Source organism: Poeciliopsis prolifica, unplaced genomic scaffold, assembly GCF_027474105.1.
Source record: "Poeciliopsis prolifica strain line A6 unplaced genomic scaffold, Auburn_PproV2 SCAFFOLD067, whole genome shotgun sequence".
Lineage (NCBI taxonomy): Eukaryota > Metazoa > Chordata > Actinopteri > Cyprinodontiformes > Poeciliidae > Poeciliopsis > Poeciliopsis prolifica.
The window spans coordinates 446467-466465 of NW_026562442.1; the positions used below are offsets into that span (position 1 = coordinate 446467).

Genomic DNA, 19999 nt, shown 5'->3' on the forward strand with positions numbered 1-19999 from the left:
AGTCCTGTCACACTGAATTAGTGCGCTCTGGAAAGTGGATATAACCCAGATGCAATATAGCACATTAATAAACACACAAACATACCCAGACAGCATGAACCTCTCCTTCTGATGTAAAGTGCTCAGTATTACAAGTGAGAGGATGAATAATAATGTGATGATTATACTGAGACAGAGCAGGCAGCTTGTAAAGATCACTAAACACATGAAATGACAAAATAATTATTCACAAAGTTTTACACAGAGCATGTGTGAAATCTATTTATTGTTTCACTGAAATAATCCGAGTGATCAAGTCAATTTTAAGGAATAAATATTTACTATAATAAGAGGAAACGATATACACGTAGTGAGTGGATGTTTTCATGCATGCTTCCTCAGAAACAAGCTCAGAATGGTTTCAGTCACTCCTGCTCTGTATTATATATGAGTCACTATCTTTTCACACAGTCTGAATAAAGTCCCTATAGAATCGCCCACACCACCAAAAACGTCCCTGAGTGAAAGCTGACATTTACTGTATTTGAAGGTTTGAAGTGTTTCGCCTCTGAACGCTGATAAAAACCCAAACTCGGTTCTGTTTTCACGGTAACACCTGAAGCTAACTGGCTCTGATGCTGTGAAGCTAACGGGTGTCCTCCTCAAATAAACTTCATGTGCACAAATAACATTTAATGGCTTCACTTAAATGTAGTTCAAACTTGTTCAATAATGCAGTTATCATCAATTTTTCATTTAAGTGATGTCAAAATAGTTGGGTTGCAATCAAACAATTCTTCACATCGTCTTATATGAAGACATCTGAAGATAGTTGGTTTTCTTCTTTCATCATTTTAAACCCAAAAAGTGTCTTGAGCCCCAAGGGACAGCAAACACGGATCCACCAAGCATGTCCAGCCCATCAGAGAAACTCTTATTTTCCGAGCCACGTCGCCCGGTGGAACAACAGATAAGTGTCAGGAGTTAGAGTTCGGTGTGCGCTCCCGCTCACCCCCTTTTTCTCTCCCGAGAAAAGACACTCAGACAATGTAGTTAATTAGGGAATGCTTTTATTGCTTTCTGGGACTCAGGTTCCTTTAATTAAGGAACACAGAAGTGCCTTTCACTGGAAGACGTGGGCTTGATGAATAAGATAAAGTCGGGGAGTTTTTGCCTGGATTTCAGTTTAAATGTCATTCCATCAGGCTCTTTCAGCGCTGATGAAAGATTCCAGCCGAGTGACATAAGTATTTATGAGATTCCTGTTAATTAGTGCTTTCATTTGGGGGTGAAAAAAATAAAATCACTATTCTACAGTTTCCAAAGAAAGCTGATTGCTTTTTCAGAGCACTTTGCCAACTCAAGACCTGCCACATCTGTGACACTTTGCTTAAAAGCCGGTCTCCTCCCTTTCACTTGTGTTTGCATTTTGTGACGACAAGATAAAATATGGATCTTGAATCTTATTAAACATTGACACTACAAGTTGAGATGAAACATATATTCATGCATTTAAAATCTAAAGTTTGCTTGAGTTGTTAATGTTTTATCACCGTAATAAGAAATGTAGAAATGCCAGAGTTTAAATCGGACATTATGAACAGTGCCTGAGCTGCAGCTTGTTCCACATAAAGTTTTCGGAGGCTGATTGCGAACGAGGCCTATCCAGTGTCACCTCCATTACCGTGGCGCTGCGAGGCAAGGCCGGAGCTGTAGATCCAAAGTTATTTCAGAGCATCACTCACTGTTTTTCCTTGGAGGAGAGTGCTTATTGATTTTGTCAACAGGGAATCGATTTGTCTTCTTTCTCTCTCACCTCGGCAAAAGAACCACAAGCGAAGGCTAGTCAGCACAACCGCAGAGTGAACTGCTGTAATTTTAAAAGATTTTCTTTCTGTTTTGATGGAAACTTCTGGGGTTTTTACCAGATGGTCTTAAGAGGACTGGAGCTCAACCTGCCTCGTGTTTTCAATCAGCATGTTGAGTTTATGAGGATGTTTGGATTATTTTTTGAGATATGGATCGTGTCGAGTTTTATATGAGTTTTGTTAGAGTTGATTTATTTCTCTCTAAGGATATACATCTGCTAAACTGACTGTTTTATTTATCACAATGTCTATATCCCTTAAAAAATACCAACCACTTTAAACTTTTTACTGGATATTTGCTTCATATTGTTTGTTTGTATTTTTAAAAGTATTCACCTTTTAAGTGTTTCCACATTTTGCCACAATCTAAGCATAAACTTATAAGTATATTATTGGGCTTTTACATAATAAACTGTGTTTGTTTGACTTTTAATCACAGAATTGGGGTGTGGATTTATATTTCACCCCATTTTACTCTCACAATGACTAAGACAAATGGAGCAGGGGACTGAACCGACAAACCCCAATTTAAAAAAGTAATTAATCTTTATTTTTGCTTCCTAATTATTTTCTACTTTATGTTGTTCTATAAAACATTTTGGGGTGTGAATACCTTTGTTTTTCCAGGCGTTTTGATATTAGTTGGACGACCTTGACTGCTGGAAGAAGTCATCTCGTGAGGAGGTTCAACCTCCCGACTTTCCTCCAACCCTCGCGTTGTTGTGTCGGAGACACGGTGTTCCTTTGTGTCAACAGGAAGCAGGAAGCTCAGGCTGACGGCTGACTGCGGCACAGATAGGTGTCACTGTGTTTGCAGCTGGCTGTCATTGTGTTGGTTGAGCTGCGGCTCTGACAGTTCATATGTGACAGGAGGCTGACTGCTGCTTGTCCCAGTTTTTCCAGTCAAGGCCATGAAGGAGGCCAACAGCATATGCTGGAGGGAACAAACAAAATCAACCTTTTTCAGAACAGAAGAGCATTTCGATGAATGTGTTGTAGGTTTTACAAATTTAGCATGAATATAAATGAGTAGGTGACACTGTTATGTCTTTTTATAACGGTAATTAAATATGTCAGCCAGTGGTGTATTTTTTGATTGTTAAAATTTCATATTTTTTGTGAAATCCAAAAATGCTAAGGAAAATTTCAGACCAGATTTTAACCTTTAAAAGTATTTTTAAGCTGTTCATGCATTGGATTATATTCAAACATAAAACTAGCAAATGGAAATATTCTCTCTGATTCACTTTATTGTGATTCACGTTGGTTTGTAAAGATTAAGAAGAAAAAAAAGACATGGACAACAATATATTTTCTCATTTTAATGATTATTTGCCTCCTAAACTTAATAATTACTTGTGACACTCATTAGCAGCAACATGATAACTTATACTTGTCGACTAGATTTGTTCCACTCTTCTTTGCAGATTTTTTTAAAATCAGCTATGTTGGATTTTTTTTTTAAGAATAATTTGTTGATTTCTTCTTTTGCAACTTCCTGGTTCTCTTGGAGTAATTTTGGTGAGCTCCTGTTCCCTGTTTTCCTCATATTTCTGGAATCCTAAAGCTCTACAAACCTCCCTTGACCAACAGTCTAACAGTTTCCTTGTAGCAGTAATTAGGCCAAAATAAATCAGCTTTGCAAAAAATGTTAATTCATAATATTTTTTCTTTTACTTTGTCACAGAAGGGTGGGGTGCTTTGGATCACTTTATTTGCTTCAGATAGAAACTATTTGCATAAAACTGCTTTTTGTGTTTCGTCTGGCTGTCTTTCTGAAACTGAAATCTAGTTCAAATGTTTTCAACGCTGCACAGAAACCCAGTATGTAACAGAGGATGTGTCAAGTCTCAAAAAGAAAGAAAACCCCATTTGAACCTGTCCAGGTTGAGTGCATCATTGGATTGTCATGGTCACACCTGAATTAATGCCCATCAGACACGCCTGCAAAATCACCACCACCTTGACTCCCTGTGCACTCTGTGCTGACGCTGATTGCCATGAAAGTGTCAGCTTGACTCGGAGTCTTTTGTTTAAATGGCAAGTGGAAAATGCCAACATCTGTTACTTCCACTAAATTGGCTGAAGGTGTTTGGTCAGGTTTTCTCCCCATCGCTTGGAGTCTGCCACTTCTTGATGGGCCCAGGCGAGAGCTAAAGTGAAGCCCCACACCATTTCCTGCTTTTATCTCACCTCTTTGTGTGTGTAATCACTGCTTTTCAAAAACGTCCCTTCGTGTGCAGCGTCTGACCCAAGTTCTTTTTATTTAATTTTTTTTCCCCGCAGTGCCGTCATGGGCCATCGTCTCCATTGCTTTCGTGGCCATCATTCTGGCGTTGGCTTGCTGCTTTTGCGTCTGCAAAAAGTGGATTTTCAAAAAGAAAAACAAAAAGAAGGGCAAAGACAAGGGCAAAAATGCCATCAACATGAAGGACGTCATGGATGGGGCCAAAACCGAGGTACAGACTTTAATCTGCTTTTATCTCTTATAAATTAACTCTGAATCCTTTGAAGAGGCTAAGATTATGCTAAATCTTGTTCATGTGACCACATAAAAGAAGTTGAAGGTATTTCTCTGGAAATATGTCTTGATATGTTGTTTTTGCTTCTGTTTGGCATTATTTCATGCTTGTTTTCTTTTGCACATGATGACAAAGTTGCACTAGAATAGTGAATTTAATAATCAAATGCTTCTACTGCTTTATTTTGTATGAATTCACTCCTTAATTATTACACCCAAATTAACTTAACAATTCTCTGAATATAGATAAAACATTAAAGTTTTGGTTACTCAGATGACTTGACTTAAATCTCTGTCATCTCCTGCTGTGATTACTTCTTTCTTGTCATATGTGGACCTGCTCACTTGTTGCAGAGTGTGAGTAGCTGTGTAATGACGTGGTATCCACCCAGAGAAATGACATCACCAAACTTTAAACTATTTTTTTAGTAGTGCAGAAGGGGAAGTTGTGATGCGCAGACAGTGAATTGTGCCTTTGTGGCTTCATTAGAGGTGCCATCTTCAGCGGCCAACAAATGAAAATGTGTTTAATAAAATGCAACAACACCTCTGCCACTGGAGGTGGCTCAGAGTCACAGGCAGGAAGTAACAAACATGTTTTTGGAAATATCAGTTGCCTGACAACTGTGCCACAACTTTAAAAGCAATAAACTTATTTCCAGTTTGTTCCTGTAAGTAAGAGTTACTATTCTGCAATTTTTTGATGGATCCCTGCTTTGACACACCTCTGTTAAATAACTGAATTCCCTCATCTGTGTGTCATTGAGCTCTGCAGATGCCTTGTAAGCAGCCATTCATTTGATTTAGGTGTGTTGCAGGATTTTTGCAGCTAAATATTGTAGAATAATACCGCTTCAGGATTGGACTGGAGCTCAAAATGATCTCCTGCTAGACATGAAACTGCACTTGGTTTAGAAACATATGGTTTCAAAACACTGATGGTGTTTCTGCCTTTTTAGTAAGGTTGAAACTGATGGTAGATGTGCACAAACCTCCAGTTTGAAGAAAGAAATACTACAGATTGTGAGGAAGCCTCCTGATGCAATGGTTGGGTAAAAAGCGTGGAAGCGGCAGCATTGTGACTGCATTGCTCGACTGTTTCCCTCATATCCCCGCTGCCCTTCCACAACCAAGAATTCATACTTAAACTGCTAATATTTGCAGAAAAGAGATGTGAACCCTCTTTTTTTTAAAGAGCATATCTCTGAGCTCTTTGAATCTACTTCTTTAGAGGCAAGCAGTCATTTCTCCTGGTGTGCCCAGACTCTAGTGTGTTAACTCCTGTGTGTGGTTGTTTTAATTTGTGTTTCTTCCTTCTATGTCCTCCTTATCTGTGTTGTGTCTGATGACTGTTCGGGATGGTCACTGGCGGTAGGTTCCCAATTGCTGTTGGATCTTCTTAAGCCTGCTGCTCTGATGTTTTTTGTTTTTTTTTACTAGCCTCTTGACAACAACTACTGCTTCCATAGAACCAAATATATGTAACTATGCATTCTGTACATGTATATCTACTGTATATATGTGCCTACAACCTGCATATGCACATATATATGTATGAAAGAGACACTGGGTGCACATTGATGAGGTTGACCCACACAGGCTTTTTTTTTTTTGTGCCAAGCTGCCAAAAATATGTCTTGCTTTGGAATATAAATTATTTTGAATCATTTATATTCCAAATGAGAGCAAAAGTAAATGATTGAGAGGCTTTATAAGTACAGAGCTGTTTGTGATAGACATACACAGAACAGTGCATAATTGTGAGGTGAAAGGAAAGAAATTCGATTTTTTTTTACCATTCAAATGTGAAAAGCATGGTGTGCATTTGTATTCACCCACCTTGATATGCCAAAATTAAACCCAGATTGCGTTTAGATTTAGTAAATAGAGTCCACTTGTGTTTAATTTGGCATAAATCCAGCTATTCTGTGAAGCTTCATTAAAGATTAATATTGAGTAAACGACACCAAGAACAACTAGCACAACAAACAGGTCATGGATGAAATCATAAAGAAGTCGTTTGGTTAGAAAATGTCTGAGTGTCCATTGACCTTCAAACTGCGCAAATTGGAATAACAAAAATAAATTTGCTTATTGAAAACACGCCAAATTTGAAAAGTTCTTGCCAGGATGAGGTGGATTTTTGGAAACACTGCAATTACATTTTATTTTTTCTGCATTAGCAGTATATCAACAAAACTTTGCATACATTTGTAATGGAAATACAGCTACTGAGCCACGTCTATGCCGTCTTTTGAGCATAAGTCCAGCTCTAAACATGCTGTTTGACTTCCAGCAGCACAGTGAACCTAAGTACACAGACAGAGCTGCGATGAAATGTAGATGAAAGCATGTATTTTAGTTTGGTGCTGTCAAAGTCCAGCCCAAAATCCAATAGGGAATCTAAGCCATGCCATGAAAGTGGATGCTAGCAATTCAGAAAAGAATAATGAGGAAAACATTCATGCTACACTTTGTAGATGTTTGCTTCAGAAAACTGTGATTCTTTTTACTTCCTCTGCATAATTATGCACTTTGTTTCTCACATTTGGTTGTACGCGCATTTTACAGTGCACGTTTAGATGTAGCTTAGCATATTTTTTTTCCTGTCAGCTCAGATAAAACTGATCACACTTTTTCTCCTCAATCATTTTACCTGCCACATTTTTTTTCTCTCTTTCTCTGTAATATCAAATCGCTCTAATTGGATAATTTTCCTGCTAAAGGCAGAGACCAGACCCAGCAGCAGCTTCCTGATCCAGTCTGTGTTGTTCAGCCTCCTGCTTTCACATGATTAATTTAACTAATAGAAGCAGGCCCCGATGTTCAGTACATTACAACATCCTTTTTTACCAACACCTTCCACCCACCGCTGGCATGATGCTTCTAGCTACATCGGCGTAGAAGGGGGTACAGCTTTAGGGCTATGATGACAATGTGACTGTATGTCTGAGGTTGTAACCAGACATGGGAATGAGGAATCACTAAAGAGCACTGTTTGTATGACAGAGAATGCTCTGCATGCTAAACGATGAGAGGCACCTCGGAAAGGCAACTCTTGACTCTGAATGACTGCGATCTAGTCTTTGCCTCTTTAATCGCATGTTTTTTTTTCTTATGGGGAACTGCCTCTCTCCTACCACCCTACCTCTCCTCCCCCCACCAGTGCCACCACCTGCCACCCTCACCTCAGTGCCAGCCTAGAGAAAGGCCACGTTCACCTCTCATCCACTGCCACTTCTCACATTTCCCAGTTTTGTTTTTTCTTGCCAAATACTTAATCTGCCATCAAAGGAAATTGTCCTACTGAAAGCATCTTTCTCTCTGTCTTTCTGTCCTCCCCAAGTATCTCTCTATCCTCTCATTGCTCTCATTTCTGGCGCCATTATTTGATCTTTCCTCCCCTCAGACTCAAACACTCAGAGACTGACATAAAAGCACCAAAAGGACCAGGCCTGGGGCTTCAGTGCATCACAGAGCATGTCCTGATGTTAACTGCCATGTTTTAGTGCTTGCTCCCCTTTATCCCCTCCTCGTTTTCCACCTTTTACAGTTTGAAACAAGTGGGGGCTTTTGCAGGAGTAGGTTTTCGCAGGCAGGACCTGGGTGGGCGGGGGAACGGCTGGCTGGGTGCTAGCGCCCCGCTACAAACAGGCGGCACTGACTCTTGGTGGGTGTCTCCTTCAGGCCTTGAAGGATGAGGAGGATGCGGAGACAGGGCTGACTGAAACGCAGAAAGAGGCCGAGCCAAAGGAGGACGAGAAACTGGGCAAATTACAATACTCCCTGGATTACAATTTCACGGAGAATACGGTAAGGATCCGTTCTCCAAATCACTCAGTGTGTGTAGACTTTGCAAAAGACCCTCTTCTCGTAAGTATTGTCACATCCAACTTTAAGGCCGGCTGTTTGACAGCATCACTGTGAAGGTTTTATAAAAACCTTCAAAAGTTTGTGTTGCACCATTAATAAAGAAACACAGCCAGTTCTGCTTTGCACTGAAAAGCAGCTCCTACACCATACATATGTTCAAAAGACAGACATATTAAAATGTACAAAATAATTCTGCTTCCAAAACAATAGAAAGAATTAACATAATACCCTCACGAAATGGTTAACTTAAATGAGCTTGTTGTATTCCCAGGTTTACTCTATAAATAGCAAAAAGAACATTCTGCACAACAAAAGCTTGAAAACCTCTATTCTCATCAAGGTCTTTTAATTCAATTGAAAAATTATTCAACTCCTTCTATGAAGAAAATTTAATGCAATATGGATATATTAGGAGTAAAATACAATCTGTTTGTAGTTAACAAATCCATTTAAATAGCTACTTGAGGTGTTTTTTTAATTTAAAGCATAAAATTTAACTTTGAATGGTTATTGCTGTCTCAAAATAGTTTAAGCTTTTCATAACAGTTTGTTGTCAGTAGTATGAACAGTTCATCTGTTTCTGCTGTAAATATAAACAATTAGATTGTGCCCTTCAGTTTTGTCGTACTGAAAAGTTGGCTCACTGCGAGGAGTCGCTTTGAAATCCTGCTTTAAGATCTGCAGAGAATCAAACTCAGCAGAGCATTTTTGCTCTTTTTGAAATACTTCCTCTGTCAACCCTTGTTTGGAGTTGATGGTTAACTTTCCATATTTCCATCTGAAACTTCTAATCCTGCCGGGATTCAATTTGTGGTTTATCTGTTTTTCTATTATATTTCTGCCTAATCAAAAGTGGCCCCTGCAGATATCCGTCATCTTTGCAGTTTTTCCAGTGAGTGAGCTTTGAAAAAAAATCACCTTCTTTTCACCAGATGTTGTGCGACAGATAATGGAAGTGGTGCATGAACACACCGTCCCTCGCTGGGCTACCTTACTCCCTGTTATAAGCAGATCTGACAGCCTGTGATTAGGCGTCTTCCGGCGTCTGTGCACCAAGCATGCCTTTTTACATGAATTCAGACCTGATTGTTATACACGGGTTGAGCCTACCAAGACGCATTTCAGTTTGTTTGTTTTTCCAGGTGAAACAATTATGCAATAATCAACTTGAAATAGTTTTAAAAACTAGGAAGATTAAATTTCTATTTGAATCAGATCAGATGCGATGGCTGGCAGAACTTTCTTAAGAATAGCAATGGATATCAATCCGATAATTATCCCAAAACAAATTTTGACATCAAAGAATCTCCAAGTTTTTCTTGTAAATATGAGAAAATAGTCTTGAAATATCAAGGGGAAGACAGTTTGGCACAAATATAGCCGTTCTTTTTCCTTCGATCTACACCGGCCCTAATACTCCATATTACAGTTTTATATTTAATCAAAGCACTGAACATATTTGGACACCCTGTATGAGAACAATAGAGTTCAGATCTGCAAAATCAGCCCCTCCAATAAACAATGTATGTATATTTTTAAACTATACACAACACAGTCCTTTACCTGCACTCTATAATGCAAACAACACCCTCTCCCTGGTCAATATCAATATGTTTTACAGCTTCACCTGTGAATCATTCCTGACAGTAATGCTGCTAATGAAATTACACAGTGCTCACATCGTAGCTGATCAGTCATCCATACCTTATTTCTTTCGGAGGAGGCAGCCTTTCATGAAAGGGATATTTTATGGACGATATTACATTTCACAGTGCTGATCTGTCTTGTACAGATAGGCGGTGACAGCTCTCTATGAGGTTCTTGATTACAAAGGTAATGAGCTCCACCATGGCTCTGAAGTGTAATGAATAGATGACAGTTTTCACATTTGTGACACTGACCCCAAAGAAGCTATAGGCTGAGCTCACTGGAGATCTTGGAAGTTAAGAAACAGGAAGACACCTTTTAAAACCTTGATTCCTTCTACGAACATAAAACCTAAACCACTGTGCTGTGAAATTTTGCAGTAATAATTTGCTTTATGCTCAAATTGCTAAAACATTCCTAAAAAAGGAATGTGTCAAATAAAATGCATTATTTTCTTTTCGTTGTAAAAAATAAATACCATCAATGATCAAAATGTCACAACTATGCTTCATAGACATGCCGTAAAAGCACACTATTTTGTCTTTGCTTCACCTTTAAGACCCTCGCTTTAAGATCTCCCCGCTAATTGATGTCAGTGTGTTTAATGGGACTCTTGTCTCATGAAGGCCCCAAACTTAGCAAATGTCAAGTCCTTCCGAGGAGAAGCTGTAAACACCAGTTTCCATGTGTGCAAATACTAAATCAGGGGGATCAGGGTGCAGAAGCACTTGGAGATTAATGTCAGGTCCACACGGCAAAGCATTGTTTCTCTCTGTTAAGCACTGCAAATAGCTGCTGCCTGATGCTGGATTTATACACTAATGAGAGGAAAAAAGGTTTTGTAAAAGATCCAAATCGTTCGGGGAGCAGCGAGGAGACAACATGAGGCAAAGACGGCAAGTGAAGCACAAAGAGCCATCTCAGCACAGCAGGAAGAACCACTTTCTACATCATTACCGTATTCATTGTTCTTATACATACAGCTCTGAGTCCAGTCAGAATAAGTGGAATGGAAACTCAGTATTTAGAAGAGATTAATTTAAAAAACAATCATATTCATTTTATTATCAGACAGTCAGCTAATTTCCATATTTACTCTCAAAGACATTGTGGTGATATTACCCCGGACAGCCAGTTTTCATTCTGTGGAAGTGCTTATCGATGCATTAGGGAGAGAAAGTCCTGGGTGTGAGATGCCTCAGTGTGTGTGTGCTCATTCTGGTCAGCAGGCTGCTCATAGGACTGCAGCTCAACTTGCAAACAAAGGTTACACCAGCAGTCCTCTGCTGTAAGTAGCTAAACAGGAAAATCCCCACAGATGTGCAAACACAGAGCCACTGTTGTTCCAGTTCTGACTCTGAGGTCTGGTGTCAGCCAGATGGTTAAATGCAGTTTTTTTTTTTACCGTTTTAAATGATGAAACACAACAAAGCCAATTAGCAGAAGCAGCAAACTGGAAATCAGCCTTTCCAGGCACATCCTGCTCCAATCTTTCCTCAAGCATCAATGCCTTCCACAGTAAAGAAGGTGTGACATGATGTGTCTCCTACTGACGGTGCTGATGGATGGACGGATGGATGAAAATCAGGAGGACAGCATGCATTGAGCAATTGTTATACATAAAGTCTAAGTGCCACTTCCTGTCTCCGGTGCTAAGCGTACTTCTGTGAAGGTTAAAGTAAATGACAGCTAGATTGGCTCCTTTTTGTCTTATAAGATATGCAAATATTTCCTCCAGGAGGCTTCTGATGTGTTGTGTCATAAAACTTTAAGAGCTCAAATGTATTAACCTGCCAATAATGGAAATATTTTTCTAAACCTGGTCAACAGGTGACTGTTGCTCGGTTAGATTGACCACCAATACTCTGTGCTTTCTCATCTGGAAATACAAACTGCTGATTTATTTATTCATGCATCCTTTCATAACTGTTATATAAACATATATATATCACCGAGAAGATCCTGTTGAAGTGATCAAAGAAAAATTTGTAATAAACTTCCGCAAAACTGCAAAACTTCAACTTGTTTTTTCTTAAATCTAATAAAAAAATAATAATAATAAAAAAGGATAGACTGTAGAAAACATCTTTAAAGACTGTGAAACTTTCAATTATATTTTTAGGTTTTTTTTTAGATATATTAGAACTTAAAAAAAATAAGTTTTAGATTCCAAAAAAGGTCATCCTGATTTAAAACATAGAACTTTTTCTAAAATATTTTTTACTGTCATGTTTTTGTGCTACATAATTTTAAATCTATCTACACTGTAGAAGTTTTAGTAAATGGGGTTCTTTCCCCCAAAAAATAAAAATAATAATAATAATAATGCAAAGCCACAGAAATAGTCCATAAACCTTTTCTTTACATGTCTTGGTGGTCGTTTTTGTTCTCCACATGTTTATTTGTGGAGCTCCACACAGGAAGCTCCACACAGGAAGCTCCTGTCAGCTGTGGAGCTCTGCAGCTGAGCGCCATGGTCAGCCTCCAGATTGCGGCTTGATGGCTGCCTGATAGGAAGTTGATTGACTGACTAGCAGGACCTCCTGAGAGGCCTTTGAGTCGAGCCTCTGACTGACAGGTCAATCAGCCACCCAGGACCCCTGCTGTGGTTATCAATTGTCAACCGTATGAGGGGAAAAAAAACACACGTCTCATTCCTGGTGTGACACGCCGTGACCTTTACGGACTCTTCAGGAGCCGACATGTTCTGCCTTTGTAATATTGGAGCCAACTCCCTTAAAATGACACCAAATTATCTTTAGGATACCATTATTACCTAATGATTGATGCTGACATTTGCAGGAAGTTTCCTTTAGGTCCAGAGCCACACTTTGGTGATATTTCTTTATCTAATGTATGATTTGTGTCGGTCGACAGGCAGAGTTATAATTTGTGGACTCCCTTCCTTCCTGTTTCAGCTCATGGTGGGGATCATCCAGGCTGCAGAGCTGCCTGCCATGGATATGGGAGGCACATCTGACCCTTATGTGAAGGTCTACCTTCTGCCTGACAAGAAGAAGAAATTTGAGACCAAGGTCCACAGGAAGACCCTAAACCCAGTCTTTAACGAACAGTTCACCTTCAAGGTACGTCTTGCATTAGTGGTTTGAGCTTTGGCTGAGAGCTCCAACACATTTGTTCAATTTTGTAGCTGGAAATCTTTCACTTCTGTTGACAATCTGATTTGCATGCAGCCTTGAAATCTGGGAAGGTGTGCAGACAGCAACCAGCTGGTGCATTAACAAGCTCCTGACAGAATATCTCTCTCACACACTAACACTCAGGCTCAGTATGATTGGGATTAACACAGGCAGACGCACCACTACACCCGGGCCTCCACACAGCCATAATGGATGCATGGCTGCTGCTTCGCAGTGGAGAAAGTTTTGTCATTTGTTTGACAGTGGAGAGCTCAGGCGTTTGATGTATGTTGAGCATAATGCAATGAGATATTCATGTTAATATATCTTGGAAATAATAATACAAGACAGACAAAGAAAGATTCTTGTTTGTCTACCTGAAACTAGACCTGCATGTCAAGTCCTTTTAAACCTAATATCTCAATAAAATTAATGAGTTTCAAACAATTTTTCACTAATGTGAATAAAATCAAAAGAGAAAGCGAGAAAGCTCCCAAAATGAAAGACAACCATTCAAACTGACCTTGCTCTTGGCAAAGATGTGACTTGCATAAGAAAACTGAAACATGGAAAAAATCAAGCTGCCATATGAAAGGAGGAACGTCAGCATCTGTCAGGCTTTCCTCAAGTCCAAAGAAGATCCTGGGAGGGAGTAAAATATGAACCATCACAGCTGCTGCGATTATTTTGAGACGCTGGAAATGTACCACTTCCACGTGTCTCAAAATAATCCTGGCAGCTGAAATCGGGCCGACCATACAGTGACAGAAAATTCAGATTTTGATACGTTGTTTAGTTTTATTTTTTGTAGAACCTTTACAAAACCGTATAGGAATGAATTATGAATGTCCTTCTTGTTTTCATTACATCTTTCTGACAAGTTTTCCAAGTTATCCTAGAAATCAGCGTAACATTGTCAGATTTATTTAAATGCATAGTCCATAAATTAAAAAATCTGGGTGGTCTCTACAGAGTCCTAAGAAGAAATTGCGCATATGTACCAATCGCTGATAGACCACAGAAATTTGGGAGTTTTTCCAAACCGCCTTTCAAATGCCAGATATACCTGGCAAATTATTAGAGGGAAGACTTCAAATTTATTTCACCAGGAGGGTGGAAGATTGGGCTTTGCATGCACAATGCCTTCTTATTCAGAAATATATGCAAATCATAGCACAAGTTTCTTGTTTAGGATGGATGGCGCGTTGTGTATTACGCAGCATTTATATAGAAAAGCAATCTCAGCCACATCTTCTCATGCCGCTGTGGTGAAAATCTTGATGGCTTTTGCACCTATACAGCAGGTAGGATGTACTGAAACCTACTGATGGTGTTTCCGCCTCCAAAATAGGCGGAAACTGACTGTGGACGTGCAGAAACCTGGAAAAGGACAAATGGTGAAAAAGAATAATTACATAACAATTTGTGAATACAAAGGGAGAAGTAGTTATTGCCTTTACACTGAAACATGAGTTTTGACGTTTGATTTGACGTTTAATTTTGCATCCAGGTTCCTGAGACATTAAGTTGATCTTCATCCATTGCGAAGGGAGCCATTTTTAGCCTTTTTCTGCACCCATGATATCTTCAAAATGGGGCAAAATCTGATTTTAAGGTTAGTTTAGGTAAAATTCTTGTTTCAAAAGCCCTGTTTTCTCTCTAGGTGCCCTACGTAGAGCTTGGTGGCAAGACGCTGGTAATGACGGTGTACGACTTTGACCGCTTTTCCAAGCACGATGCCATTGGCGACATCAAGGTGCCCATGAACAAGGTGGACTTCAGCCGCGTAACAGAGGAGTGGAGAGATCTACAGAGTGCTGAGAAGGAGGAAGTAAGACTTCACATCTTTGCCACGATTATACAAAAATATTACATGTCTGCCATTATCCCGCTTATGTTGTACCACAGAACACGGCTCAAATTTGAAGTTGTACCTTGTTTCCATAATAGAAGAGTTTTTATTGCATAAGTGATGTCGCAGTCATTACTTTGCTGCTGCTTGTTCCTCCAACACGCTGGCGTGGCTGATGAAATCCATTTCTCCTCGAAATGTCACTTAATCATATGTCCACACTTCCCATTCAATTAATAGAAGTGTGAGTTTCCAGTCTCCAGCTCAGGAAATTCAATTTTCATGGTAAATGTCATGGCATATAGCACATGTTGGCAACCTTATTTTTAGCATTACAGTGGGTTGATTTGAAGGTTAATTATCACACCCGGAGTGGATATTTAGTTGAAGGGCATCAGTTGGCCATGTTTTGGTGGCTGCACGACTGTTTATATTGACACCAGAGTGACACTTTATATTTCTCATGCTGACCATCTATTTTCCAGCTAAGCCAAGTAATTTGGGGTTTTCTACACATTAAACAATTCTTTCTTGCATGTTGCTGTGCTTGATATTCATGGTTCTTAATGTCCATGCATCGGAAATTTTTTTTTTCAAATATCGACTCATCAGTTGTTGTTGTTTTTTTTTTTTTTTTGTCTAATTGGAAGAATAAAAAACCTAAGTCTTCACTATTCCCAAATGCTTCGATTACATGCGTTTTTACGGTTTGCAGCCCCTGGTGCCTCATGCTAAATAAAAGTAATATTATTTATAACTTTAAAGCTTTTATATCAGATACAATCTAAGGTTGCTGGGTAGAACAAAGTCAAAGTTGAGGATTTTAGGCAACAGATCCTGATTAAATCCTGATGAAAACCTTCTGAAAGGTCAATATTCAGGACAAGTTTGTTGATTTTGAAAACCTTTGTCTTAAAACTGCTACACATTAAACAGCCGTGTGCTGCAGTTCTTATTTCAATGAAGGAGAAATCCTGAATATGACTAACTTTTTAAGCCCATCATAACGAGTCAATGTTATGATGCTGATTTGTGAGAAGAGATGAAGTGATTGCAGCACTTTTCCCCCAAAGACGTAAGTGCAAAAAAGCTGATTTCAGAAGCCGTAAAAAGCAGAGGACACTTGAGAGACGCAGTTTAATCTGAAATAGACTTAAGTTTAGCAAACTAAATAGCATCGTTTCACATATTTGTACTTGACCGTAGACTTATTGTCTTTCAACAGCTTTTCACTCTTAGTGATTGACACAACTATTTGATTGGCGGACAATTTTAAATATATAAAACATTTGAAACATAATTGTTTGTTGTGTTATCACATTAGTTGTGCTGTATATTTTTCTTTAACAGTTTCCATATATGGAAGAAAAATCAATCTGATCTAAAACAGTTTCTGCAAAAATCCCCCTGGATGCTTTTAAAGCGACGATAGAAAATGTCTCCAGACTTTTACGCCTCCATTCATGCTGATTTGAGTTGAGCATTGTTTAATAACTCTGTCAGTGTTCGGTAGATTACGCTTTGATACAGACGCACTGACGCTTCTGAGCATCCAATCTCATTTCTTCTGCTGGTGAGGAGCTGAAATAAACAGGCATAAACATGTCTGCTGTCTTGCAAGGGGAAGTGACAGCTTTGTGTTTGCTCATCTGAATTGTTTCTTTGTAATCTCGCCTATCGACTATCCACTGAGATAGCACATTTCGATTTAGTTGTCCTGTTTTTTTCATCGTTCTGTAAAAGTTTGGAATCCTGTTTAATGGTTTTATGTCGACATATGCCATCCATTTGTTGGTTTTTGTCAGGTTCCGTATTCAAAACCTGATTGTAACATCCGGCATAAATTAATAAGAAAAGCATGGGATTCTGACATAAACGGTATCAAGTGTATCACTATCTGTGTTCTCCAACAGCAAGAGAAGCTGGGTGATATCTGCTTCTCTCTGCGATACGTTCCCACCGCGGGCAAGCTGACCGTGGTCATCCTGGAGGCCAAAAACCTGAAAAAAATGGACGTGGGCGGCTTGTCAGGTGAGGAGCGTAAATGGTGTTAATATGAACCGAGTGACTATTTCAGTGACGGGGCTTTTGTCTGTAATTATAGAGCAGTACTCTCTTTGTTTTTCCCACAACACTGTTGTTTCTCCATCTTCACACAATCTCTGCTTGAATTTCACATGAATAAATTTGTCCTCTGGTTCACGATAATGTCCATGAGATGCACATCTAGCTTGTAATGGTTATTTATTTATGTTTTGAAAATTATTTCAGTTTTTACATGTCTCATCACTAGAATGAGGTGATGGATAAGAGCTTCTATATTTTAAAATCACTAGTTATTACCTGAATGCTTTAAAGCTTTTAAGCTCCGAAAACCTTTTCCTGGATGTTCGTAGATGTCATGGACTGTTTCATACGTTGGATTTGAGGCTTGGAATAAAATATTTGTGAATTTCGCTGGTTTTGTGACACTTAATTGCACTGGTTACACAGCTATGCCTCTGCATTTTTTATATAGAGTGCAAATAAGGACTACATTAGAGATTACATAAAATGTTTGTATTGAATTTTAAATACAACCTCTCAAAATAAATTTAAGTTCTAGTTTCCTGTTTGGATATTTCTTATGGATGGATTGTGCAGTTCGATGTGCAGTGGTTCAGAAAATCAAGACACCTGCTCCCATATTTATCACTTCAATTCACTTTTAGGAATCAGCATGTTCTCTATTAAATTAGTCTATTTCTAATGTTTGACTCGAGCATCTTTTTGGTCAGATATATTTAAAGATGCACATACCCTAAAAGCACAAAATCACACTGCAATCTAGCTGTTCCTCCTTAGATTTTTCAATTTACATCATTCCCCATTGTGCATTTCCCTCCTGAACTGCCTCAACTCTTTCCAGCACAATTACCTCACACCTGGGTCCACTTGCTTGTGCTTGACAGGCCAGTCTCACTATGTGCCTGAACAACGTGCAGGACAGTAACACAGTGCGCATTAAAAGCTCAGAGCTCTCTTTCATCTTTGAAACCAATGTGAGCAGCCATTTAGCCACAATGGGTGGAGGAAACCAACCCCTGCTGCCATTTTATGATTGCAGCATCAGCTCTCGCCACTGCCGTTTTTGCATCCTAAGATTGTGAACATTTTGAACTTTCACCACGTCAATAAGCCAAGGAAAAATCCCACCATTTTTTGACCAAACAGCCTGAGAACCGTTTTGTTGTCACGTTCAGCTTTGCCTCTGTACAGCTTGTATCTTATGGTCAAATTTCACTTTAAATCTTAAAGTTTTTGCTGCTTTTTATCTGTTAAAAAAACAAAACAGTGTGTAGCAGAGGGATGAAATAGCGGTCTTCAACAGCAATAATTAACTTCGATGCACAGCCAGAGCTTAAGAAGGAGGACATGTAATTGATGGCCTGGGATCAGCCTTCTCCCCTTTTGTCATCCTGTTTACCATGCCTAATTATGGCTCACAGTGGAAGATGTGGGAATTATCATTAACCAATGTATAATCAGACATTATTCTTTTGATTTGCTCCTCATGAAGCAGACTGTGAGCCTCCTGGCATACTGGGTTACTCAAAAAACAGGCTGCAAAATGTTGTTTTTAAAAGTTGTAGGTGATTTTTTTCTGTTTGTGCTTCTTAACCGCCGTGATGTTCAGAGCACCATGTTCTTTAGCTGTCGTCTTAAAATAATCCCGCCCTCATTACAGACAACTTACTCCTTCGTTCTCTGTGCAGGCTGCACAGTTTCTAGGGACAATACAAAGCCAATCAGCCAATCAGATTTAGCTGAATTGTTTAACTCCAGGGGGCTTTTTTTGTGTCCAACAGCCAAGAAAATGACTTATTCGCTCATAACCTCTAAAACACTTTCAGTCTCCCACGGATGTGTCATTCTATTTTGTGCAGTTTATCTAATTGCAGTGCAAAATGGAACATTTACATTTTTCAAGTGAATGCACTGTAATACTGGTATTAACATCTGAAATGATTCAGAGGTTTAGTGAAAGACTAACTTCCTGAGATCAACTCAGTATGACGATATTAAGACTGAAAGTGTTTTGTTTGCCTCGTTTTGTATTTCCAAAAGTATCTCGGAGAGACAGCATAAAACCAAGTAATGGCCTGCAAAAAGTGGGGTTCTGAAAGCACACAGGTGCTGTGTGGACGGTAATGAAGCTGTCCTGACCCGAGGCAATGTCTCCACATCACGTCTTTCTGCTGGACGGTTTATTTGTCTTGTGCTTCTGAGCGGTCCCACAGGGAGGCTTCCTCCAAGTTTCTATGTGCGCCAGTGAGTTTGAGGGATCATTAGTTTGACATAAAAGCAATTTAGAAGTGATTAGAGAACACTTTTAAATTGGTGTCTTTTTCTTTTTCGAGAATTATTTAAGCTTCAAACTGTGATACTTAAATGTTTACCTAAAAGCTTAATTACCAGGTTGAACTCAAACTTCCAACTGTTAAAGCTGCCATCAATAGATCAGAGTAATTTGTCTGACTACTTAGCTTTGGCACAGATGAACTATGCTGATTTCAATTAAAGCGATATTTTACCATTGAAGCTTTGGCTGTTATCTCTTATTGCCAAAGTAGTTTGAACCCTTACAGCAAATTATTCATTTCACTGCTGATCAGCATTCAAATGTTTTGGAAAAGTTGTTTATTAAGTTATATCTCATTGGGTTATTTAACATTTCTAAATCTTACTGAACAGAGATCACATGAGGGTGATCTTCAAGGTTTGATTCTCAGGCTTTTTCTCTACCTCTAAATCCTTAGAAAACACTCAGATTTTAAGATTTCTGGTCCATTTCTAGCCCATTTTTAAAGTAACAGATAGTACTCAATGGGAAAAAAAGGTGGTGGTTCTTCTTCTTCAGTCTCTCTCTTTAGTGGAAATTTGTTCTCAAGAAATAAAAGGATTGAGTTGGAGATGTGGGAAATGCTCCAGTGAGCTGTGAGGGAAGATCTGACCAAAAGAGTGAAGCTTTTGATTTACAGGTTTGTTTCATGACTGAAATAAATAGACCTGTTGGTTGGAAAGGCTCTGCTTTAGAGATGTGAAGCTCCATCAATTAAGTAAAGCCATCAAAAAAAGT

The 19999-nt window shown here is 39.0% G+C and overlaps 1 protein-coding gene across 4 annotated transcripts in view; it reads left to right on the top strand.

The window, feature by feature from the left end:
- The window catches only part of syt1a (synaptotagmin Ia), a 133842-nt gene that overhangs the window by 98214 nt on the left and 15629 nt on the right, over positions 1-19999 (top strand). For 3 of the 4 annotated variants that reach the window (XM_055020458.1, XM_055020460.1, XM_055020459.1), the window contains 5 exons: positions 4134-4306; positions 8056-8181; positions 12807-12974; positions 14692-14859; positions 16794-16911. In XM_055020458.1, coding sequence (XP_054876433.1) covers positions 4134-4306; positions 8056-8181; positions 12807-12974; positions 14692-14859; positions 16794-16911 — 753 coding nt within the window. The remainder of the gene's footprint in view (positions 1-4133; positions 4307-8055; positions 8182-12806; positions 12975-14691; positions 14860-16793; positions 16912-19999) is intronic. The other variant, XM_055020462.1, reaches the window with a different exon arrangement.